This window comes from Emydura macquarii, unplaced genomic scaffold, assembly GCF_026122565.2.
Source record: "Emydura macquarii macquarii isolate MOO-44397 ecotype Brisbane River unplaced genomic scaffold, CSIRO-AGI_Emac_v2 contig_968, whole genome shotgun sequence".
NCBI lineage: Eukaryota > Metazoa > Chordata > Testudines > Chelidae > Emydura > Emydura macquarii.
The window spans coordinates 15,247,880-15,273,545 of record NW_027131105.1 but is presented as its reverse complement, the minus strand read 5'-3'; the positions used below and the strand labels follow the sequence as shown (position 1 = coordinate 15,273,545).

The 25,666-nt window shown below is 38.0% G+C and overlaps 1 protein-coding gene across 2 annotated transcripts in view; it reads right to left on the bottom strand.

The window, feature by feature from the left end:
* Nucleotides 1-12,024: 12,024 nt before the first annotated feature.
* Nucleotides 12,025-25,666, bottom strand: part of TXNRD3 (thioredoxin reductase 3) — a 33,695-nt gene continuing 20,053 nt past the window's right edge. For both annotated transcript variants that reach the window (XM_067544305.1, XM_067544304.1), the window contains exons 7-17: nucleotides 25,079-25,198; nucleotides 24,368-24,510; nucleotides 22,443-22,558; nucleotides 22,101-22,326; nucleotides 21,736-21,828; nucleotides 21,094-21,170; nucleotides 19,580-19,736; nucleotides 19,225-19,332; nucleotides 15,712-15,807; nucleotides 13,761-13,895; nucleotides 12,025-13,392 (exon numbers count right to left, since the gene is read on the bottom strand). In XM_067544305.1, the coding sequence (XP_067400406.1) occupies nucleotides 13,330-13,392; nucleotides 13,761-13,895; nucleotides 15,712-15,807; nucleotides 19,225-19,332; nucleotides 19,580-19,736; nucleotides 21,094-21,170; nucleotides 21,736-21,828; nucleotides 22,101-22,326; nucleotides 22,443-22,558; nucleotides 24,368-24,510; nucleotides 25,079-25,198 (1,334 nt within the window). In that variant the 3' untranslated portion in view covers nucleotides 12,025-13,329. The remainder of the gene's footprint in view (nucleotides 13,393-13,760; nucleotides 13,896-15,711; nucleotides 15,808-19,224; nucleotides 19,333-19,579; nucleotides 19,737-21,093; nucleotides 21,171-21,735; nucleotides 21,829-22,100; nucleotides 22,327-22,442; nucleotides 22,559-24,367; nucleotides 24,511-25,078; nucleotides 25,199-25,666) is intronic.

The following is a 25,666-nucleotide window of genomic DNA, read 5'->3' as shown; positions in this document are numbered from 1 at the left end:
ATTACTCTGCGTTTGTAAAGTACCAAGCATAATATCACCCTGATCCTACCTGGAGCCCTCTACACACCACTGCAATATAAATAAATAAAATAATAATAAGTAGTAGACTATGACTGAACGTTTTCCCCCAATAGGCAAGAAACTCTTTAAATTCAGTGCTTTGTTGTAATATTAATACAAATAAAGAGTTATTACTATCACCATAATAAAGGATGAGTAACTGTAAGTGCCAAAGGGACACTAAATTGTTTTTCATTGGAAATTATATTGAAATTTGAATGACATTTATTTTGAAAACGCTTTTTAAAAATTGTAATTTGTTTTAGTGCTGATGGAAGGTGATGGATTAAAAAACCTGGACACTGAAGTCTTCTTTCTACAAAATAGGTGCAACATGAACAGCAGCAATGGAAGCTTTCCTTACACTGCCCCAATAATGCACCTCAACAACAAAGGGACAATATCTGCTGATGACAGAAGAATTCAGTGTCTGTGGTCCATTCATTCTGTGGTTCCGTTATTGAAATTCCTGTCAAAAGGGCCAATTAATGCCAATTGTAGTAACTGGTGAGAAATGGACACCTGTCCACTGCAAACTGAACTGAGCCTCCCAATTCATTTCACATGGGCCAATGAAGAGTCATCAGATAGTAACAATTTTAGGTCATTTTCTGTCAACCTGGGCTGAACTGTTAACTTAATAAGTAAAATGTTCTGTTATTCTATTTCTAATTTCCTGCTCCATCCAGTCCCTTCGATAAATGTTTAAAACAAACAAAAAAGTTATGATATTCTGATGTGCAAACAAAACCAAGAGTAACCAAAGCCTGCTCATTTATGCTGCTTGTAGGTAACGAATGTACAATAGGATGCTGAAGCCCAAGGGTTTTTCATGGAGGCAAGTGAGTGTAAGTCAAAATGAGTTGAACAGGAACATGATCACACCAGGAAAATGTCCTAACTACAAAACAGAGTTTGGACATTTGCTATATCTTTAATCTTTCATGGAGTTCAAGGTAGACTGACCTCTTGTGCCTGACAGATAAAGATCTCTCTCACCTACAGTTTTAGAAGTAAGTAAATCCAAGCTGAACAACCCTTTGCCATCTACAAAAATCAGTCTTCTAGTCTTGCTGTTGTAGGTCACTAAACAGAATTGTGAAGAGGATAGTTTTACTGTTTGACTGTGGCTAAATGTTCTAGGAATGTTGGGGGCAGGACATACCTATTGTGTTAGCAAACTAACAAGTTTGTCCTAACATTGTTCATGAACAGCTGCAGCATTTTAGATAAGGCAGAGGAGCAAATTTATCTTCAGCATGTTCAGAACTGTTGGACTAATACCCCTCAATTTGATACCTTAAAATGTTTCACTGAACTTGGCATTTACTTTAAACCAGCAATTAAAGGTAAGTAAAACCAAAAAGTCTTTGGAATATGTGGCATTTTTGTCATTACTATTATATATAATGCTTACAAAGAGAAGTGCTCTCATCAGCATGTATTTAACCAAGAACTCAAACTAGACACCAGTGTATGGCTTTCTTCCATCTTGCACAGGTGCCTTATAGAGATTTAATTTAAACTTAGTTTACATCTATGAGTCCATGTTCAACAGGTTATACTAGGTGCTAGCAATGTTATGTTTAAAGGGAGCTGCGTGGCTAAACACTTGCAAAACACTTTGTTAATAGAGGGGTAAAGTTCTCTCTTTCCATACTGCTGTGGCTTCCCTCTTCCCCCTTCCCCTCCCACACCAAAAGCTTCAGTATTGAATTCCATCATCATATCTGTCAGACTGTGGTTTTCTTTTTATTTACATGTTCCTTCATCCCCTTTTATTTGACTAGAATTTGCTGCCTCTTACCTCCTACTATATCTAAATGTTGCTGGGTAAAGCTTTTAACCAAGTAGAGGCCAAAGGTAAGAAAGCAAACAGCTTTTGCAGTTACTTCTTTTACTGCATTTCTGCAATAGGAAGAATGATCAATTATTTCTGTATTTAGAATTGTACAGGATCAAAGGATAACAGAAAGATGATAACAAAACCTGGCAGTCAATAATGGAGCACATTTTAAACAAGCATTGTGGTAGATTCTCTATCACTGGCAATTTTAAAATCAAGATTGGATCTTTTTCTAAAAGATCTGCTCTAGTTCAAAGGCTAATTAATTTAGGGAAGTTCTACGGCCTGTCTATGCAGGATGTCATGTTAGAGGATCAGTGATCCCTTCTGGCCTTATAATCTACAAATATCCATTCTCATTTCTCCTTAGGTGGAGATGGTCTTTAGCTCTGAAAAGCCCTGTTTCCCTCCCTTTACTTTTAATCTTCCTATCCTGGAACCCACCATCCTTCTAAGCAGAGTAGGATAAGACTGGTCTTTGTAGCTCATAATTCATTTGTCTTAGCCACAACGACACAGTGGAGTCTTTGAAGTATTCAGGCTTGTGGAGAAACCAAACACTGCACTGAAGACTCCACTCTGGTTCTAGTAAAGCATTATAGACTTTTATAGGCATTTAAGAAGCTCCATCAGAAGAGAGTGGATGTTCAGGTCCTCTATAAAGGTCTTATATATCACATTAGGGCACTGGACTAACCCATCCCTCATCTCTATACACAATACATACGTACACTTCCACTGTTTCTTTTAATTTCTGGTCATCTTCTGATACATATATATCATCTAGAAAAGATAATCTTCACAACAACAAATTAGAATTAGGTTATAACAATGGGTAACTTAAATAATATAATTCAATTTATTGACATGCGGAGTCACTTGGAGAACCTCCAGAAGCAAATAATCACCTGGTGAATGGATTCTTTGCCTTAGGTTTTTGTCATTAGTTTTTCAGTTCTATTAATTGTTAATGATTCCCATAAGAAGTCCACATTTATTATATCTCCCCCCAGTCCTCTAACACTTCTGACCCAGGAGGGTTGAATGGAAATTATTAGGTGTTGAAGCTTCTCTTAAGCAGCCAAAAGGGTCATTGCAGAAAAATATAAGATGCTCCCTTCCCCTCCGAGGTTGAATGGCTTCTACAGTGCTTTCAATCATTGCTTCCCTGCAGAATCCCAGGCCAGAAAAAGGAACCAAACTGAGGCTGCATGCAGACAGCAAACCATTGGGTTACTGGTTCAGCCACTGTTTGCATATTACTGTATTTAAATACTATATTTAAAAGATCATCATCAGAATATAATATATTCACTCACTGTTAGACAACAAAGTTAGCAGTTTTGTATAGATCTCAGAAATATGTTAGATTCACTGATATATCATACTTGTTCAAGGTAAGTTCATAGCGATCCAAAAGGACAATGAGAATGTGTTAGCATGTTCTTAATTGACATGTTGATCCTAGTGATCAAATTCACCTTTTTCTGCAACTCTCTGCAGCATCTTCATTGGGCTTTTTAGCAAAAGCACTATTGAATGTTTTGTCTAGTTCCATCTGGGAAAGTTGTTAGCCAGTGAATGTGGAACTAATCAGATCATTGGGAAGTTTCTGTCTGATCTCTGGTAGTTTTCTCTCTGTTATTAACCCACAAAAGGTTAATCCTGAAATTTAAAAGTAAAAATATTAGCTTACATAGAGTTTGTGAGAAAACAGGATTTTCTGCTAAAATAAATAGTTTGGGTGTCCAACTGGAGTCCAATTTTCAGAATGTATTTGTTACTATTTGTATTGCAGTATCAAGTGCCTGGCAGTTGGAGGTGCTCAGCACTTTTGAAAAATTAGGCCCAAAGTGTCTGAGTCTCAAAATCAAAGGCCTGTTTAAAAATTGAGGCTGCAAGTGACTTGACCAACATCACAGAAGTCTGTGCCAGAGCTACACACAAAAACAAAGTATTCTGACCAGAGCCCTGTGCTTTAATCAGACCATCCTCTCACTCGAACACCTCATTCTGCAATCCGACCACATGGGCCAACCTCTTGGACGGAACCCTCTTGACTTCAATGGACACGGTGTGCATTTTAGAGTTCACATGCAAGGATCAGATAACGGGTTTAGTCATCCCTGTAAGATTTTTTCACTCCTTTTCAGTTCTCTTCATCATCTTAAAAGAAAAAATCCAGGAAAAAGGTAATTTCTCAAAGCTTTTAAACAGGATCTCACATAATGCTAATGTAGATTAGTTTCTGGCTATCCCCAAGCAGTTGTTTTCAATCACATAGGGCTCTTAACACTTATGCAACAGTTTATATCTTAGAAGTACTGTGCAAACATTAAAAATCATCTCAACACTTTCGTGACAGGTTAAGAAAGTATCATTATCCCAGTAGAGGTGAAATGACTTCCCTAAGGTTACCCAGCAAACCAGTGGCGAATTCAGGCACAGAGAAATACCAGGCTTATTTCCCTTGACCCTTTTACTCATCTGCTAAATATAAGGAAAAAAACAAAAGCTATGAGGGAAAAGGAGAGCTTTGCTAGTAAATACTTTGCAATCCAGCTCTCATTTTCCAGTCTCCTACTCCCCAGGCCAGCAGGGAGCCTGGAATACTATAAAGCTGCTACTCTGTCCAACCAAGGAGTGCCAGCTGGGAGGGGGGAGGCGGGTGGTCATCAAAAGTCAATTAAATTAAAAAGAGTAATAAAAAAATAACAGTCGAATGGTGGCTGCAATAAGGCCTAGAAGTGGCAGTAGGAAAAGTGGGAAGGAAACAGTTGTGCTGGAAGAGGAGGGAAGGCGCTTACTCTGGTAGAGGCAGAGAATTAGGTAGATGGGAATGATAAGAATTGGGTAGATGGGAGGCTGCAGGGGAGGGCTAGTAGGGAAATAGGTAGATGGGAAGGCTGTCCTTGCTGGGGGAATCTGTTAAAATGGGCAGGATATGGAGTAGCAGGGGAGGGGAAGAATAAAAGCTGGAGACTCTTGCCCTGGATGGGGGCAGGTAGCTAGGAGGCTGGACGTCTGGGAAGTTTTTGATCTGGAGGGGGATGGGGTCGGTAGTCGGGAGGCTGGTAGGACAGGGGGTTTTGCTCTGGGGGGGCGTGAGGATAGGTAGGGAAGCTGGAGGGGCAAGGAGATGGGAGGCGCTCTTACTGGGGGGTGGGGGACCGCCGGCGGGAGACGCGGTGTATTTAATTGGGGGATAATTAGATGGGGGCGTTTCCTGCTCCTGGAGGGAGCCAGCGGTTGCGCCCCGTCCGCTGCGCTTGGGTCGGGTGCTAGGGGCGTCCCCGAGCTCCGTGTCCCTGCCAAGAACGGGGTCTCCCCGCCGCAGCCTGGCCCGGAAGGAGCAGGGGGCTGCTGCGTTACCTGGCAACGAGCCGGAGCCGGCCTGGTGCGGCGCCTGCCCGCCCCAGAGCGGAACGGGACTGGAGCAAATGGGAAGCTTCTTGTGGGCAGGGGAGATACATTCCCCTACCGACCCTCAGGATGCCCCTGCCTCCCACACACCAACCCTCCAACCTCCCCCACCCAACCACCCACCCACCAACACAGACACCCCCAAACCTTCCCCCGCCCCCTCTAGCATAGATCCTCCCAAACCTTCCCCACACCCCCTCCAGCACACCTATCAGCAGACCCCTCAACTTCCCCCATCTCCTCCAGCACAGACCCCTCCACCAAACCTTCCCCCCACCCCCTCCAGTACAGATAGCAGCAAACACCCCAAACCTTCCCACCCCTTCCTGCACAGACACTTCATCCCCTCTAGCACAGATACCCCGAACTTCCCCCACCACACCATGCAGGGACACCCTCATCCCTCTTCTCCTCAGAGACCCCCTTGCCCAGCACAGGGAATGCTACTGACACACCTGATTTATGTAAACCATTAGGTGTGAATTTAAGAGCCTTATTTCAAGACAACAAACAGACTGATGAGACTGTTTCTACATTGGTGAGGACTCCCCCTCCAGCCAGTGAGTTGCAAAAGTTTGTCATTGCCATAGAGCAATGGCTTTCAAGATGTGGTCTGAAGCATAGTCCATCCCAACATTAGAGAGAGCTTAGCATCTTTCCAATATATTAATTACTTCACCCTTAAAGTGCTCAAATTATGAAAAACAGGTCAATGTAGATAAAGACAGATTTTCAATTCTCACACCCAGTTAATGGATCAAAGTGTTTAATATCTTTTCTAATATTTTTAACATGAGGGAAATTATGCCAGGTAAGGAAAATACTGATATGATTTTTATAGGACTAAAAATACTGCAAAAATAGGACAATTGTGGCAAAATGCAAAGTATTCCTAAACTGAAGCCATCACAAATAAGATCAGGTCACAAATATGTACAGATGACTTATATTTTATCCTCTTAAATTAACAAATGTAGGAATAAAATTTTCAGAAGCGCTGAGTCCTACTGAAAAGCAGTGTGAGTTAAGCAACTAAATTATTTAGGTGCTTTTGAAAAAAAGTCATTCTTCCTAGTTAAATAGACAAAACCGAATCAGATTGCCAAGCTGATTTACTGGCAGTTTATTAAAATTGTAAACTTTAAAAATTAATTCTGCTTTTCTAGGCTCTTTGTGTACTTTTTCCATTTGGACATTCGGCATCCATGAAGTCATTTTCCAGGGTCACGTGGCAATGAGGTTTGGATTTCAAACACTGCAGAGGAGTGTTTAAAAATCTGTTTCAACTGGAAACTTTAAGTGATTTTTTTTTTCTGTGAAACATTTGTACTAGACCTAGTTTTTACAAGTCTTCTTACAAAATCTAAATTTAGGGCCAGATTTATTTACTTCTATTTAAGTCTTCCTTTAGATAGAAGCATTAAATTGACTAATCTAAGAATGTTTTTTCTAATGAATTCCTTTTAAATAATATGCCTTGGTTTTGTTGGATTGTTAATTTTCCTACAGCCTATGAAAGAAGATTCAAAAGACTTTCTTCTTTCATTAAAATTTAAGTGCCTTTTGAGCAGGCCAATAAGAAAAAGGCTCAGGCCCACCGCTCAACTTCCTTTCCTCCCTCTCTACAAAGTCTGCTTCATGCCTGTGCAGTTTCAGCTTTAGTACTGTTGGAAAATAATATCTGGCAGAAAGGTTCTTGAAGAATTTACATGTGATATTATGCTAGTTCCCGAAACAGGAAGTACAACTGATCAGCAACAGTATTTTGCACCACCAAAGGCACTATCAAATACCCAAACAATATTTTCCCCATCTAAACTCTGAGTAATCATAGGTGTGATAAACAATAGACAACATTTTCAGAGAGGAACTGAGTTTAAGTATCTTTTACAAATAACTTTTAAAAAAAATATAAAAATTCTTTAGAAACTAGAGTTGTGCTCTTCTTTGTCATGTATAAAAGTGACCTTAAATTTTTTACTCGGTTCTGCTTTTTCTGAGTGGTTTTTTTTCCCCATCTGGCCTCCATGGCTTAGCTGGAAGAGTTCTTGATAGTCTCAAATATGTAGTTTGAGTGCTTATGACTTATTTGAAGGAGTGCAGGGTATCATTTTCTCTTAAGTGTTTATTAGGCATTGCAGTTTTGAACAATCTGACTGGAAATTCACCTAATTTATCTTCCCTCTCTTGCTGTGTAAAAGATCCACACAACCATAAAACCAACTACCCACAGTGTTATCCAATTTACAGACAAAGATATATTGAGAATTTTATTCTCTACTCATAGATCGAGTATCTTGTACAGTTAGTAACACTAGGTAAAAAATAGATCTGCTCAAGAAGTGTGTCCCTTCCCTCCAGTAGAAAACGGACAATGAAAATTCCAGTTTTTATCAAAATCTTCTGGAATTTTTGGGGATGTTCCAGAAAAAGAAAAAAAATTAGGTTTTGACTTAAAAAAAAAAAAAAAAAAAAAAAAAAAGTTTGGCAACTGGAAAGGAATTTTTTTTTTTTTTTTTTAAACAAAAACAAAATAATTCAAGTGTTCAAAGAAAGTCTACTTTCCATGAATTGGCAATTTGCCAAAACAAAAGGTTTTCCATTTAAAAAGCTGACTGAAATTTTTCAACCAGCCCCACTTAAGTATCAGACTATTTTTTAAATGGTTCTTTCTAAAGTCTCAGTAAGCCACTTCAAACCTCATCTGTTTGAAAAATCTTGGCCTTTTTCTCATGACTCAAACACAACTTACCACTGTCATAGTTTCACAAGCCAACTACCTGTTCAAATGTTACCAATGACAAATTACAGTACTCAAGCTGTAATCAGTCAAAGTCAAGACTATGTGGCACAAGCTAATTTATTATTATTTGCATATTTACAATAGCTATAATTACTACCTCTCCTACATTTGGAGAGAACATTTTTTCCAGTTATTAGTAAAATGTGCAGCTTTGGTGTTTATTCACCGCTTCAAGTGAGATGATGTGCATACAGACACAACCTTAATTATAAAGCAGTGATACAGACCAGATATTGTTTTGGCTAACAGCAAGCTAAAAGATGTAGTTGAATTTGTTTCCAAATAACCCTTTGTAGATTTACTAATATAAAAGTGCAATACAACAGAATATTTTGAGACGCATTTAATAAGGAAATAAATGCATCTCCATTACTATCAATACTAGAGTGTATGAATTTAAAAAGATACAATAGTGATTGGCATCCATAACCAACCCCTAAGATAGATACAGCCCAGGTTTATTTTAGATGGATTTGTTTTGATAACTGCACTTAAATACAACAGGCCAGAATAGGGGATTTCCCTCCTATGAACTACTGATGAAAGTCAAAGAGTGCTTTCGTGAATAAGAGTACACCAATACTTTAAGCCATGTCAAAATTTATGCTAGTAATGTCATATATGACTACTTAGGTTATAGTTTTGTCAAAATAGGTGTAGGATTTTATGCTACTTCACAACTACAGAACATTTTCTAATGGGATAAAAGTAAAGATAGTAAATGTCACTTTACCTGTTAACTTTTTTAACCTCTCAATTACTAGACCGTTCCGCTGGAGTTTTGGCCCAGTAGACATTAACTTTAGAAACTAAGAGGCATAAGACTTTAAACAGTAGTATTTTCTTTACAAATAGGAAGAAGTCATCTCACCCCATCCATTTTGCAGAATGGGCCTAGGAATGTCATTTCTATTTTGATGTTATAGATTGTGATTTCACCAAGGTTCATTCAGCCATCTAAAAATGATACTGTAATATTTTGCTATAGATTCTTAGAATTGCAGGTATTTTCCCTTATACAGATGGTACTTGCAGTGACCGTGGTAGAGACAATCATGAGCACATAGAGGGAAGTTTAAATCCACATTACAGGAACTATGCTTTCAGATTTTTTGTCACTGAAATGTTTCAGCGTATGTTGAGCAGGGCTTAGCACCAGAATTTGATGTCCTAGCTCAGTGGTTCCCAACCTGTGGCCCGGGGGCAAAAAGTGGCCCGCGGCTCACCTCCTGCTGGCTGCTGAAGGGAGCCACTGAATAAGAACCCAGGCAGAGCGCATTTCTGCAGGGCTAAAAGACCAGTGCAGCCTTCCGTCTGGCTGCAGTGAGGGGGGAGAAGGGGCACCTGCTGGCAGAGACTGGTGGCCCTTCAGGGTTGTATACATAATATCTGTGGCCCTCAAGCCAAAAAGGTTGGGAACCACTGCCCTAGCTAGTGTTTCATGCCCTGTCAATCACCTGGCATAGTCCCTGGTCAGAAGACAAGATACTGGGCTACATGGACCATTGGTCTGATGTAGTATGGCCATTTGTATGTTGGATGAATGCTGATGCGGCAAGTGAGCTTGAACATAAGTACATTCCCTCTGCTAAGTTTCAAGCTGAGGTGCCTAGTACATTGAGTTAAAATATTTCAGTGCTTTGTTACTACATTCAGACTCATTTGAGATCACATTGCTTTTTTAAAGAGCAGACTCCATCAAATTACCAAAGCAAACTCAAGACAACCTTGAGTAGAGACTCATCTGGATAGTTTTTTCTGCCATCAAAACAAAAAAAAGACTTGCCACTGGCTTTAAACAGTCTTTTTAGCTCCTGTGGTTATAGAGAACATGAAGAGAAAGTACCATAGTACTTAAAATCCTCTGTTTACTTGGCATGAGAAGGGACAGGCCTATCTGACTGACATTCCCTGACTATGCTGAAATCTTTGGTTGATCACATTAATGAGGTCACATCTGTGATATGTTCCAGCACAGTGAAGTGCATTCTGTTCCAGGACACCTATTACTTGTGAGGGAGAGGGGCTGCAGACATGTCAGCAGAAAGTGAGGATTTAGTCAGTACACAACTCAGTTCCCTGATGGAATCAAGCTTCCTCAAAATCTTTATAGAACCACACTAGGAATGAATTAATCTAGCAAAACAGCAGTGAGGCTCCCAGGTCTGCCACTACAGTATTTTGTGACAGTACCACACAGACTCACCATCCCCACTTGCCATGTCTTTCATGATGCTTCCTGAGGTACAGCAAGCCTGAGAAATCCTGGTGATGAGGATTTTGATGATGCTGCTGCAAGTCTGATACCTTCTTTCCTGTGAGGCTCAGGAGCTGCCATGCAACATCCAAACTCCAGGAAGGTAAAACTCAAAAGCTTGTTAGAAGAAAATGTTGCTGCTGAGAATGGCACATCAGTCCTGGTAATGAGGTTGCAGACCAACAAACCCATTAACACCACACTCAGCTGAATGACTATTTATTTCTCAAATCCTGATTCTTTTACATAATCGCATCTGATGCAAGACTGATCTCTTTTGCTTACAATAAAACCTTGATGCCATTCTGATCTCTGCTTTAAAGATAGTGCCACTGATGAATTGCTACAAGCAGTATGTCCCTTGTGGGCAAACTGATACCATTTTTAACATTACTCTTTGTACATACCATTTATTGTACGCTTCTCAAGCTCTTTGATTAATACATAGAGTCTAACTATAAAAGTATTGGCTATATTATATTAAGGTTTCATTTAAATAGTTTCGAATGGACTGATATAAGCATTTTCAGACATGAGTAAGTTTAAAGTATGCTTGTGTGTTCTCTTATCTAACACTATATTGCTTATGACTAGAGTCTACCAGGACAATACATCATCTATTAATAATTTATTACCTTTTATAAACGATAAATAAAATCTTAATGTAAAATATAACCTGAGAAATTTGTGCTTTGTCATTTACTGCTTATCAAAATTCAAGAATAGTAACTTTTTGAATGTTTCTTTCCCTTGCTCCTCTATTCTTAGATCTTCTACATGGTTGTAAATTAGAATTTGAATGTATATTGCCATTCTATTCCGTCAAGCACATGCTCCACACAAAGTATAATTGTATAGTTTCATAGGTCCCCTTTTAAGATGTTACAACTGAGTGATCCAAAGCATGGATAACCCCTTCACATGTGGTATCCATGTAAAGCTACCCCACACAAGGCTGATGCTCAATATGTTTCTAGTACATAACTTGCAATCATCACTTCAGCAGTGATCTGAACTCTTAAGTAGGGTTGGGCTTGGGCAACATTTATATGAGAGAATTGAAAAAGAAAGGCCAGAGAGTTCTACAGAAAGATGGAACTGTCAATTCAACAGACGATCCTGTTGTTTGAGTTAATAATGGCTAGTTCTTTATGGCATTTGTGGGCACTGTAGTGCTGGAAGTGTGCTTCCCACTCCCACCCCTCCAATCTCAAATGATATGAAAACCAGGAAACCCTAACCAACCATATGTTAATGTTCTAGCATCTTTTGCAGCCTATGTTGATGCTAACAATCCAGTTAAATTCCTTAAGCATATTTTTATACCTAACATTTCTGCAGTTTTCAATTACCAGTTATGTTTAGTTCTCCCTCCTGAGGTGTGTACAGTTCCTGGTAGAGAACTGCTGTTGCATTCTTCTCCACTAAATTTTAATGAGAGAGAGTGGTCCCTCCATATATAGAGATTGAGTAATAAATGATTGCATTTGTGTAACTGCTTGAGAAAAGTCTTCCAGAAGTGTCGAGATCCAGCTCATTGGCTTCTAAATAAGCCTAAAATACATTATATTTATATAGCACCTCTCCTTTGTAGAATTGGTTGTGTATCTTAATCAAAGTATCTGACACATCATATGCAATTTTTCATTTATTGAACTTTAAATTCCATGATACACCATAGATTAAATAGTTAAAAACTGTTCATGTAATATAATACAGTGTTCAAAATGGTCTTTCAAAACATCTCTTTGGACAAAACTGAAGCACCAAATTCAAGCACACCTTCCCCAAAACAACATGAGAACAACAGGGAACAGCTTCAGGTTGCTGACAAAACAGGAGCTAAACAAGGCATGATAGCATGAGTCACTGTTCTCTGCTGCAACATATGCTTTAAGGAAGTAGTAAGTTGTTCATTAAAGTCCATAAAGTGGATTCTACTACCTAGAGGTGTAGCCATTTCTCTATCTACTGTATTCATGAAACAGATAAATATGGGGAAAGAAGACTATAATACAGACTCCAATTTTATCAGATAGTCCAGAACTGTAGATTAGAATATTTTTACATGATGTAGTATTTTACATGTTGGGGTGGAAATTAAACTTGACACTGTCAGCATCGTTTGGGCTCATGGACTGCAAAGACAAATATTGACAAGTTTTAAGAGCTTTTTCAATGTACTTCAACTCTGACTCACAAGATTCCTACTATTAAAATCCTGTGACTCAGGAAAATATTACTAATTATAGTGGGAAAGCAACTATGAACTAAGACAAGATCACTCAATTCTCTCACTTATAACTTATTTGGTATTTCAACCAGGCCTTTACAGGTTAAATGGTAGTGCATTAACTGCACTGACTAGCATCTGTATTTGTTTTATGACCATTTTATGAAGTCAAGTGAAGACCAGCATTAAAATCCATTTTAGTCACAGCAAACATATAAGTGACCCAACATGAATTGTAAACTGATCTGCTGGCAAGAGTAATCCAATTATACATTCATCCATATGTCTAAAGCATTCATACAAAACACTGGAACCTAATGAGTTAACTTTAATTATGCAACTCAAAAAGTTCCTTCAAAAGGAAGCTCAGTCTTCTGACCAGACAAAGAGATTTCCCAAGTTTGCAAGGTAAGTCATCAGTCGTAGCTCACCTCAGAATGGGGTTCTGAGCCAAAACTTCAAAAAAGCACTTACGTGCTATTTCCAAGCAAGTAAGGATTTAGTTAGCATTTTCCCTGCTGCTGTACTCTTTCTATTGCCAACACTATCTATTAAGGAAGCTTAAGAAATGCATCAGTTCTAGTTGTAATAGATTTGGTGCTACTGCTGCTTTCATTTATTTTACTCAAGTGTATTCGGACACTTCTTAAGCCTTCCAAAGAGATAAGTGTACAAGACAAGAAAGATAAAAACAGCAGGATTTAACCTCAGCAGCCTGCCTGAGTGATATCTTTTCCTGAAGATTTTGTGATTTCCATTGTAGTGAATACCTGTAAAAAAAAAAAAAAATCAAATACAAACAATGAATTTCTGGAGTTATTAATGCCTTGTGCAGTAGTCTACATGCTGTCGGTTGCCTCTTGTAAAATACAGCACACTAAGCTTCTACACATGTTTAAATAAGAAGACAACAGGCAGATTGCATAATTAGTTATTTACAAGTAATTTCACACTTTGTATATTTAAAAGCCAAAGTAACACTGGACTTTCATCAAAATAAAAAATAAAATGTTTCTTTGATGACATTTTAGATTTGTCACCTTGGGTCTATTCTCTTCCTTCACATGTGTAAGTAACTTCCCTCAACATTAAGTATTAACTAATTCCTGGTTTGAAAAAATTAAAGTTTTCCCCTTACCTCTGCACATGTTGGATGTATACCTATTGTTTCATCAAGTAGTTCTTTGGTGAGACCACATTTTATTGCTGCACCAAAACCTTGAGTAATTTCCCCAGCATTGGGTCCAAGAACATGAAATCCTACCACACGGTTCTTTAAAGAAAAAAATTAGTTCAGAGCAAAATAGGTTTTGTATTGGTAAAGTTTCATAATCGTATTTGAAGAGCAACTTCCAGTTCATTTAAGATTTGTCTTGAAATGAATATAGTCAATAGTACACTTGGCACAGATGTCAACCTGCTCTGAGGCGTGTAAGCATCAGTTAAATCAGCAAATGGAAGTTTCAAGTTCATTTCTAGTCAAATTAACCACAGTGGGGAAAAAAAGTTCATTAGTAATACAAAGAATGCATTTTAGAATTACATCAAGTATAACAACAATTCAGAAAATACAGCTCAAGATTAAACATACTAATTCTATGCCAGCTGGCTTTCATTATTCTAGAGACACAGTACATTCAGACTGTTGCTGATCTGTGAAGTAGTAATTACTGTGTTTCTTTGTATAAAGGCAGAATTTAAAGACCTACTCATGATGCCTGCAAAAAGTTCTATTTAGAGAATTTACCTAGTTGGCTATTTCTCTTTCCCTCTCGTTACTGATACTAGCGATGTTTCTACTGTAGGGTTGAGTTTATCAACTTAATTGGTTTCTGAAGTCACAACTGGTTGCAGTGCCAAATGAAGCTGCAGACAAGAATAACTTGTAGGCAATGGAGTAAACAACTGGTGGTCATCTTTAAACAACAAAAATTCTATTTATGAATTTCTCTTGAAATTGAAGTTTCATTGAATATAAATGATGCAAGGAGAGAATTGTTTCAAATTAGAATGTTTGTAAATTTCCCATGAAGTGTCAGTGTTAGCAGTAACCTCCACACTGAGCCTGGCTACAATACTTAAGGCAAGATACTAATACCTCACAAACATCCATTTACGTTGCATTTGTTTCATGTTTTCTTGTTCAAAAGAGGTATCTGAAATTCACATTAGCTACTCCCTCCCTCAGGTGTTTTTTTATATAGTTCCTCCATTGAGCATTAGAACTTCACTGATAGGAAGTTCTAAAACTTATAAACAGACTAGATCTCCACTGAAGAATCCAGGAGGAGGAGGAGAAAAAAATGAATAAAACCTCACTTCCTCTCAATCAAATAGCGAGATACAATATAGTATCTAGAAACAGCATTTCTGCTCCCAACCACCAGTCATTTTTATGCCAAATTATTTCCCCCTTTTGGGTGTTCTATATTCCTCCAGTAAAGATCTTCTTCAGAGTTGGGTCAGTTGTGTATTAGACTACCAAACACACACTGTTGCTGCTAAAAGCATAATTGGGCAGATGACAAAATCCTGTTTTTCCTATTAAAAATGTGCAGCACAGAGTTTTCTATCCTCAAAAAGAGATAGAAACTGAGCAGATAGAAAGGTAGAAATTTAAGAAAATGCAAGTTTTAAACACTGTGCAAAATAAGGTCACTTAACTGAAACCCTATGAAACATTTGAATGTCTAAAGTACGAAAAATATGGCATAACCACCTCCCAAAATTCACTCAGAACAAAAATCTTAACACAACTATACCAATCCACTCCCAAACAAAGGATATCAAATCCAGATACAAGTTTCATAAGGCATTAATCTGGTACCAACTATCAATTGCTCAATCTGCTGGATACAGCCAACTGTTAACTGGTTGATTAAAACATGTTAAGTTCTTATTAAAACGTACGTGGATACTGCAGGTACGGAACGAGTGTCTGGAATTGGCCACAAACTCAGATCCTGGCCTCAAGTCAATCACTAAATATGTTCTTGACTCTGTAGGCCAAGGAGATATGACCTAGAAATTTTACTTCTGAGGTTAACACATGCTCATAGTGGACACAAATTCCAATTTATAATACATACATTGTCATGTTTATTGCAGATTATCTTTGCATAGCAAGTATTGTTGTCTCTGTTGGGTACCGTCCACTCAAGAGGCCAAAACAAAGTGTGATATACCTACATGGAGTGAGAGAAAGTAGTGTTAAGCACAATTAAAGTATTTTTATTTGGTCTATTTATGAGCTTCCTAGTTTGTAACCAAACCTCTAACCCACTAAATACCCATTTCTCCTCAATATCTGATGACATTACTCTCCAATCTTTTACTGGATTTCACGATCTTCTTCAGCCACTCCCCATCTTCCAAAACAAGTAGTTTTTACTAATAATCGAAGAGTTTATATGCAGGGCCTGTAGCATCACGTTAAGTTTGCCTGATACGTTCCGAAATATCCTGTTTTCCATTGCTTCTAACTAAGGATAAGATTTAGTTACGGATATTTTTAGTAAAAGTCATGGATAGGTCACAGACAACAAACAAAAATTCACACCTGTGACCAGTCTATGACTTTTACTATAAATACCTCAGATTAAGTTTTAGCTGCTCCCAGGGGACCAGCCGCACCAGCCACTGAAGCTGTGGAAGTTACAGAAATCGTTACTTCCACAACCTCCATGACAGACTTGTTAGCCATACTTATAACCAACCATTTGGGTTGGAGTTTTCCATGCTGGATATCTTTTTCAGGCTAATTTTTTGGGGGAAATTTCAGTCAAACCAGTTCAGCCATTTCTGAGAACAAGGGTATCTTTGGAAAGCTCCCCATGATTTAGCACATGTATTTGAAATTTGAAAGGGAGATGGCTTATGTGTTTGGGATGTGTTTTTTGCCATACGTATGAAAATCCACCCAGAATTTGGCCAATTTGTATGCCTTTGAAAAACTGCAGTTTGCACATGCTTAACAGCTCCAGTCACTGTAGATTGTCCTCACTGAACCTGCTTATAAGCCTTACAGCCAATCAGACTGCACATGGGCCATCCATATAGAATGGAGCATACTTCCTCCAGGCGAGGGCTGCAGAGGCAAAAACTGGACTTTCCCTGTAGACTGCTCCAGGCCAGGATGGGGCTGGGCACTGGAACCGGGAGCCTGTCTCTCCTGTGCTCTCAATGACCCTTTCTGGATGGCACCCAAGCAGCGTGGAAGTCTCCTCTGCATTTGAGTCAGATGGCACTTTCTGAGCGAAGGGCTGAGGCAGAGATTAGGACTGGCTGGGCAAGGAAGCAAGGTCTAGAAGCCAGGGAGGGAAGATGGGCAGAACAAGAAGCCAATGTGTGGGTGGGGAAACAAAGATTGGGAGAGGTGGAGACTGAAAACATGGGTGGGCAAACAGAGGCTCTAGGTGGCAAGACAAACAATGACAGATCAGGGAATGTGGGAGAACTGAGACAGGGAATCTGGAGCAACTTGACTAGGACTTTCTGGGCAAGGAGACTTGGACCAGAAGGCAGTGGTAGGGAGAAGACTGGGACAGGTTGGAAAGGACAGAGCAAAAGACCCTGCGCCTGCTAGCACACACTGCCCTCCCAAGCCTCAAAATGGTCCCAATATCCCAGAGTCACATCATTTCTCTGCTACCAGCATATATCTGTGAAACCCACTGGCAAAGTATCCCATCTCTCTCTAGTGCTGGGTCCACAGGGGATTACTACCTACTACTGCTATCAGTTACTCAGTTAGCTCAAGTGGCAGAGGTCTGTAGGTTCCAACCCTACTGCTGAACCATGTGGGTTTGGTGCCATGTGATGGGATTGTTTTTTCATTTCTCTTTTTAAAAAGGCTAGGAAATTATACAATAGAACTACATTAAAAGAACATTAAAGTTGCAAAGTCAAGCACTCAGAAGTTAGGAAATGCCAGAATAAGGCTGCCTGTATAACCTTAATGCACTACCCTTATATATGCATTATGATAGCCAGTGACCATGTAATTCAAGACTAGTTTTCCACAGAACTCCTGCTTCTTCTGTGCACTAATGGATATTGCTCACTTAATGAGCAGCAATTCAATATTTGATCTTCATTGTTTATCTGCGTATTCCCATGTTGCATTTACTGCATACTATTCAAACCTTATTCTGAAGGCAGAACTGTTTATTTCCTAATAGGTTTTTCTATGGTGCTCATCACTACAGTGAGTGCTTCACACACATTAGTTTATTTTCACAACATCCCTGTGAGATCAGGTATGAAAAAGGAATGATTCTCTCTCTTCCAGCAGTCCCCTTCCTCGCTCTCTATACACTTTCCAACTGCTGCCACCAATGAGGCAAGGATCCTACAGACAAGTCTTTCAATACATAATCCTTATTCAGCCCCACACGAGGTCCATCCTATGCACTAAATAAGACTGGGATTGTGTGGAAAAAGCTATGTGATAATATTTCAAGATTGTGCATATACATGACAATGGGTCTGAATTACGGTTGAACAAGTAACTAATTCTGTCATTTCCTAACTTTTGAACACTTGACTGTGAAACCTTAATATAGTTTATGAGTTATATAAGCTTGCCATCACTATAGTGCTTTGCTTAGTATTCCTATTAAACAGTTACAACACCATAAAGTAAATGTATAACTTTATGTCCACTAGTTTCTATTTAGAAGTCAGCAGTAATTTCCAGGTTAGTATACTTTAGTGCCGATTGCCTAAGATGCTCTGATTGCTGCATATGCAATTAAAATTGTGAAATAAAAAATATAGTATTAGTATTTAATTGCGTATGAAGCAACCAGAGCATCTTAAGCAGCCGGCACTAAATTATAGTAACTTCCAGTTTAGTGCTGAATTCTAAACAGAAACTAGTGAAGACAGAAAGAGTGCCACATACATCAGAGGGAAATATTTGGCATTACAAGCATAAACTCCAGAGTTGAGTCTGAAAGAGCAATTCTGTTTCAAATACATTTGTGAAAACCTTGCTAGAAGGATGCAGAAGCAAAGAACTGGAATGAAGATTTAATCAGAGTCTAAAGCAGGTGTCAGCCCATGCTAGCAGCACAAGAATTGGTCAGGGAGGAGAAGTAAAAACAGCTCAAAAAGGAAAGGGGCAAAGAAAAAAGTGAACAAAAACAAAAAACAGGGAAAGTCTCAGGACATAACCACCTAAGATGAATCTGCACAAGGGGATGAATAACTTTTTGGAGCATTGGATCAAATAACTTTACAGCCACTATTCTAGTGAAGTGAAATTAACCTCCCTCATTCAATTCAAATTTCCCAGAACTTCAAGAGCCACATGGAGCTATATACGTATCAAGCCAAATGTTCCTGGATTTGAGAGAGACAAGGTGTGAGAGGAAATATCTTTTAGTAGACCAGCGTCTGTTGATGAGAGACAAGCTTTGGAAAACTGCACATTAGTTGACTGAGAAAATATTTGAATAATACTGTAAGATTACACAGAAGTGTTTACATAGGGATCTCCTCAAAACTTGCAATGTTCATTTAAACCAGTATGCCTCATGAGAAGATTAAACATGCTATTGTAACAGGTAGCTTTGAAAATGAAGACTTCAGATTCTCACCTCTATGTTTTCCTTTCCATATTCTCCAATGGCTTTCTCTTCAGGTAATCCACAACAGCCATACTCCAAAGGAGTAAACACTGTAGTTGGTACATTGATATAGTCACACTAAAATTAAAAGAATGCAATTTTCTCTATATTATTTACATATTCATATGACCTACACAGACACAAAAACACCCCTTTAAGACCGACCAACCGACCGGCCGGCTGGAAACAAGTTGCATTGCCAAATCTTGTTTGCTTACAGGCCCTCATCATAATAGCAAAACACTGCCAGCCAAAACTTGCAAATCTGTTGAGGTCAATACCATGGTGAAACTAAAATTCCTATTTTCATAGAATATGATCTTACCTTTATAAAGCTACCACCAAAAAGCCTGCGAGCTAGTAGCTTGCCTGCCTGAATTGCAACTGGGGTAAGTTCAAGTTTCCCATCCAAGATATCTCCAATAGCATAGACATGAGGCACATTGGTTTGTTCCTCATCATTTACAGGTATCTTTCCATTCCTTTTGGGATAACAGAAGGGGGAAAAAAACCAAAACCAGACTGTAGATCAGTAATCTGAGCTTACTTGCTCAATACAGTTAGAGACCTATTGTACTTACATGGAAAACACTAGAATACTTTCTTTTCTTCTTTATGAACAATTCCTGGAAGTATTTATGCCAGCTCTAACTAGAGTATAAGAGTTCTTTTCCTCCCATACAATGACAGTCAGTACTTAATGGGCCAGATTTTCATCTCAGCACACAAGTGTAAATCTGAATGACATCACTGACGTTTGTGTGAGATCAAGATCTGTCCTTGTATTTGAATATATATGGTTTGCTGAAATAATTTACATCTCCCCCCTAAGCAAATCTAATCTATTAGCACAGATGACAAGCAAAGTATTAAGAGCTATTTAGTCAATGGGCACTGTTTCTTTGTTCATAATGCTAACATAATCTGGTTAAACCAGAAGACTGAACTCAGTGAGGTTCATCAATCTGAAAAATGAAACATGAATCAGCCTTATACTAGCAAATTATTAAACCAATTTTAGCATTGTACGGGCCCTCTCTAAGAAATGCAAGTGTAAAGTCTCAGTTTTATGGGTATTCCTACTAAATCTCTCATAGGTAGGGTTAGTTGGTTTATTTTAATCAGTAAATATCAGTAAACAGCAATTTCACGTGTACAAACATGGATGAAAAAATATTTCTACTGATAAATAATCGAAGTTTACAAACAGGGAATGTAAGAAAAGCTGCTTGAGAACTTAGTTTGATTTATAGATATTTACTCTGTATATTTTGACACGATTTTGACAATGTGTTTTAACTGTTATAAATCTAACTTTCTGAATCTCAACCTATATCAAATAGGTGTCTAATTTCCCCATTATCTGAGCCCCTGCAATTTCCCACAATTAAAAATTTAAAATCAAACATTGAAAAAAATGCTCAAACACAAAACATTGATATTATCTATCAAAATTATAAAAATAAAAATCAAGTTCTGCCAAGCCTACTCATAGGTCAGTGAAGCAGATGCATTGGAGACTACTTCAGAGTAACTGAACTAAAAGTAGTTGCTTGTAGTTCTACCATTTAAAAAACCAAATGTATAATATATGCTTCAAAGTCCAGTTTTACAGATGCCTATATATACTTAAAATAGTGGTTTGTATAAAAGGATATCACATTAAATGTAACATACTCATGCTCACTTTCTTGGGACAAGAGCATAGAGACTTTCAATAGCTTAACTGACAAGTGTCATAAGCAGGCATTTCAAAATCAGTATCAACAGTTACTGATCAGGATTTGCTTTCATCTTCTTAACCCGAAGCGAACATGCCAGATAAGTTAAAATACTCACTTTTCATTGATTTTGACACCAATCTTATCTAAACCAATGTTTCTGGTACAAGCATCACGACCAATAGCTATCAAAACCTACAAAAAGTAACAAAAAAGCTATCAAGAACTACTGTCTATCAATGTTATTCTGAGTATTCTGTTGCTTAGTTTTCACTGAAAAATTGAAAGTGGAGAACTGAAGCCACATTTCCTTAAATTACTTAAATGCGAAGGGGTCAGTAGTAAGCCCAATTAGTTCAAAAAAGGTGATAAAGCAAAAGGATTACTTTGACTCTAGAATAAGAGATAGAACATAGACATGATTGATGACATATGGCACCATCTACAAAAACAGTCAAACCCCTAGTAGCAGTTAATGTTTCAGCTATTCTGTGGACAGGGCTGCAACAAGATGGAATGTTGGAGTCTTGCTATTTTTCTGCTACGGTATGCTGACAACCATGGCACTATGACAACTTTGGCAGGTTGCCAAAGTTATTAAATTTCTTATTTTACTTCATATCATTTGTTTCAAAATATTAATGGTTTAAGAGCTTTAATGATAATTAACAAATGCACATTGTACTTTGACACAGATACATGTTTTGGGGCATCATTTAGTGCCTGATGACAAGGATATTTGTAGTACAAAATTGCTTACAGTATTATATTCTCCTTCAACAATTTCTGGTCCCTCAGTAGACTGGGCTACCACTTTCAGTCTTCCAGGCATGCCTTCCTCCAACCTTTCGATCTGTAGGAAAGAATTCATAATCTTAGTTGAGTTACCTTAACCAGCAGAGCGTTATTGCATGGTTACATTATGCCCCTTGTTGAATGTTCAGCAACAAAATGCTTTTAATGTAAAAGCTTAGCCATACAGAATTTTCAGCTTATCTGCTATAGAGCTGAACTCTTTTCCTGGAAGACATTTTATTAGCAGACACTTGCATTTCTTGTAATCCTTTCCTTTCAGGCTGGCTAATTATTTAGCAAGAAAGAAGAAAAACCAGTGAAAGTACTTGCCTGAGTAGGTACAAATTTCCTGATGAATTTAACACCATGAGTTTCCATGTAGGCACCTGCTCTCTCTGCCATTTCTTGGTCAAAGCCTCGAAGAAGGATAGAGCGCACCATAACTGTGACATCCAAACCAATGCCAGCAAGAAATCCTGCACACTCCAGAGCCACATAGGAGGCGCCCACGATTAGAGTTCTTCCAGGACAGTAAGGCAGGGAGAAGAGGTCATCGCTGAAATGAATCACAATAAATACTGTAACTGTTTTACAATTCAACTTTATTTTAATGTGCATGTACAAAATAAGATAAGAGATAGGCTTAGTTAATAAGACTTAGCATCATCTCACCTAGTAATGCAGCATTCTTTATCTCCAGGGATCCCCAAATATCGGGGCCTTTCCCCTGTTGCTATGACAAATCTCTGTGCTGTGTGAAAAGTTTCCTGTCCTTTCCTGTTGGTTGCCTGGGATACAGAAAAAACAGTTACAGAACTATTGTATTCTTAGATGCCAGGAATAACTTTCCTGTTAAAGCCCGTCGCCAACAATAAACACTTCAACTTTATCAAACAGCTGATAATGCAATAGGATTTAGAAATAAGTTTTGATAACAGATAGACCCAAGTGAAAAGACATTGACGTACCTTGCAGTTCAGTAAAAGGATTTCTTAAGAGTAACACCCATCATTAATAGGTTTATATGGGGAAATACATTAGACAACCCCCTCCCTCCACACACATCCTAGTTGCACTGAGTAACAAAGTGATTAGCTGACTTGGACAGGGCTCAGAAGGTTTAAGCTAATCACTTCGATTTTACAATTAAGTTTTACATTAGTTATTTAATAAGGAGAAAGACAAAGTTTCTTAAAGAACCTGAAGTAAAAGTTCAATGGTAATGCTAGTGGCAAAACAAAACTTGTTATCCAAGTAATTTTGAGGCTTGTGTAGGAGGAGTCGGCTAGAAAAATGCTTTAAGACAGGCTGATACCTCAGGTGGAAAGAAAATAAAGGATGGTTTATTTTAAGTTTCCCTCAACTTCAAAAGGCAGTCCTTGCGACTTTATATTGCAAAACGCCTCTTTTTGAAAAGGGTTTGAGAAACTAGGAGTCAAAACTGTGGGAGAAGCAATGTCAAACTTGCTCTCTTGCATATTGCAGCTTAAAAAATTGTCTGCTCTATCTTACTGTATTTATGGCCGAGCTAAGTACCAAACTTATGTTAAAGTACAGCTAGACATTGAATTTCTTTTATAACATTGATAAAAAATGAGCCAAGTAGAATTTACTCCTCCTTCACTGTAACCTTCTCGATTTAAATTTTGTGTCGGGTGGACTAAATCAAACTACTTACATCAGGGTCAGTTGCTGTACCAAGTGAGCCTACAAGATGTAAAACTTTGTTCATTGCTGCAACTCTAACCTGGGTAAAACCTGCTCCAAATCTGATGAACAGCTATAAAAGGTGTTGTGCAGTACTAATTAAGTGTATGCTTGGTGTCTGGTGGCTTCATTGCTATGTCAATATATAGAATACTCTTCCAACTCCATCATATCATACAAGCACTGGGATCTGAACTTAAGGAACAAGAAAGATTTTGGATATGCCTCTTCATGTAGAGAATTCCCTTCTCCTCCTCCATGCTTTACCAAAAATCTTTTGAGTGGTAGGCCATTTAGGTGTCTTTTTAAAATTAACATTCCTCTTCCAAACTAATTTTAATGCTTTCTTGGCTCAGTATGCAACATTATTCATAGTTACTCACTGAAATTAAGATCATATTTTCTGTGACATTATGAGTCAAGAGGCATGTTATACAAGTACAAAGTTGAATAAAAAGATTCAACTTGATTAAACACTATCCAAAGATTTAAACTGAAAGACACAGTCATCTCCTGATGCTTAGAGTGCTATAGATTTAAGTTAACAACAATTATATATAAACATTAAAGCAATTTAATAGTTATGTTTCATAGCTTCTCATTTAAAATTTTGGAATAAAGTCATGCAGTTTGTTACACAGTGAAGACTCTACTCCTCCACTTATGCAAGATCCTCACATTACTTCTACATAATTGGTATTAGCATGCAAGTACTATGACATCAGTCACAGGAATATAAATCTACTTAAACCAGAAAGTTGTTACTGAGAAAAGTTCAGAATCATATTGAGCTGAAATCTAGGTTTCAGCTAAAGAGCAGTTTTAGGACAGAGTGGGTGAATCTTAACAGGTCAGAGAAAATAATCCAAAGCTAAACACACAGAAAGTACCTTTATTTTGTGTGGGTCAATAAATTCTGCATAGGCATTGAGGTATATCACAGTTTTCTCTCTCAAGGACACCCTGTAACCCCAATTTAAAGAGCCTATGTAGTTCTGAATAGCTTCTACCATGGTCTCCCAGTTGTGTTTAACTAAAAGAGAAACAAGAAGTTTTACCATTAAAAAGAAACAAGTATAAACATATAGACTACATGAAAGTCAATAAAAACTTATAGTTAATTGTAAATAGTTGCTAATTAGCCATAACTCAAACTATGGCGTACTATAAATTAAGCAATGCTCACTAAATCAATAAGCCCAAGTAAAATACTTATGTGAAATGTGTATTTGTATCAGATTAAAGTTTTTCCAGGGATACTTCATATATCAAATTATCTATCAGACATAAAAATGGCTTGCCTCCCTTAGCACCATTTGCAAAGTTATCTGGGTTTAAAGAAGTCCATGCCAAAAGCTAACCTGCAAGTAACCCAACAAACTAGATTATGCAAGTTACAGTGGAATGAAGTGTTAAATAGATTTGTTTAAATGCTTTCATAAAGAGATATTTGGGGAGTGGCAGGAGGGAAAAGTTGTTCAAGGGCAAACTGAATTCTATCAGGTTAGTCACTTCTATACTAAAAGAACAGGAAACACATTCTTATTTAAGCTCAAAGTTTTGATCTCCATCCTCCCCCATCAGTGTTCAATATTATTGACCTTGCTCATCATACTCCCAGCCAAATTTCCTTGAATCCTGAAGTGCCTGTCCCAGAAGAGCTGCTTGATGCATCAGTTTCTTAGGAATACAACCTACATTTACACAAGTGCCACCAAGTCCTATAATGGAAAGAGAGTTTATTTCATGTTATTACCAGCATTAACTAAAGATGTGTACTTCTGCCTTTTATGATGTGGGTTGTGTATTCCACTGCTATCTATTACTTTCTGTACATTTACAAGCAGTGTAAAAGAAGTTCTCCATCAAACTATATACCTTAAGATGCAGTATGTAATTGGACAAGGTTGACAAAGTAACTATTTTTTACTTAAATGCTAACATTTTAACTCCAACTCCAATACCAAGCAGGTTACATTAGTAAAGCTTCAAGCATAGGCCCAACACATTCATATATAAAAAGCAGTTTTGGACTAATTCACCGTCACATATTCTGTAGTCAGACAGAACAGAATGACACTTTCATGAAATCTAAGAAGTGCAAGAGACCAGAGTCTGCAGTGTTATTAGTCATGCCTGTTCCATAGAGTCAGAGAGACAGCTACGTTTGGAAAAAGAAATTAAGGGAA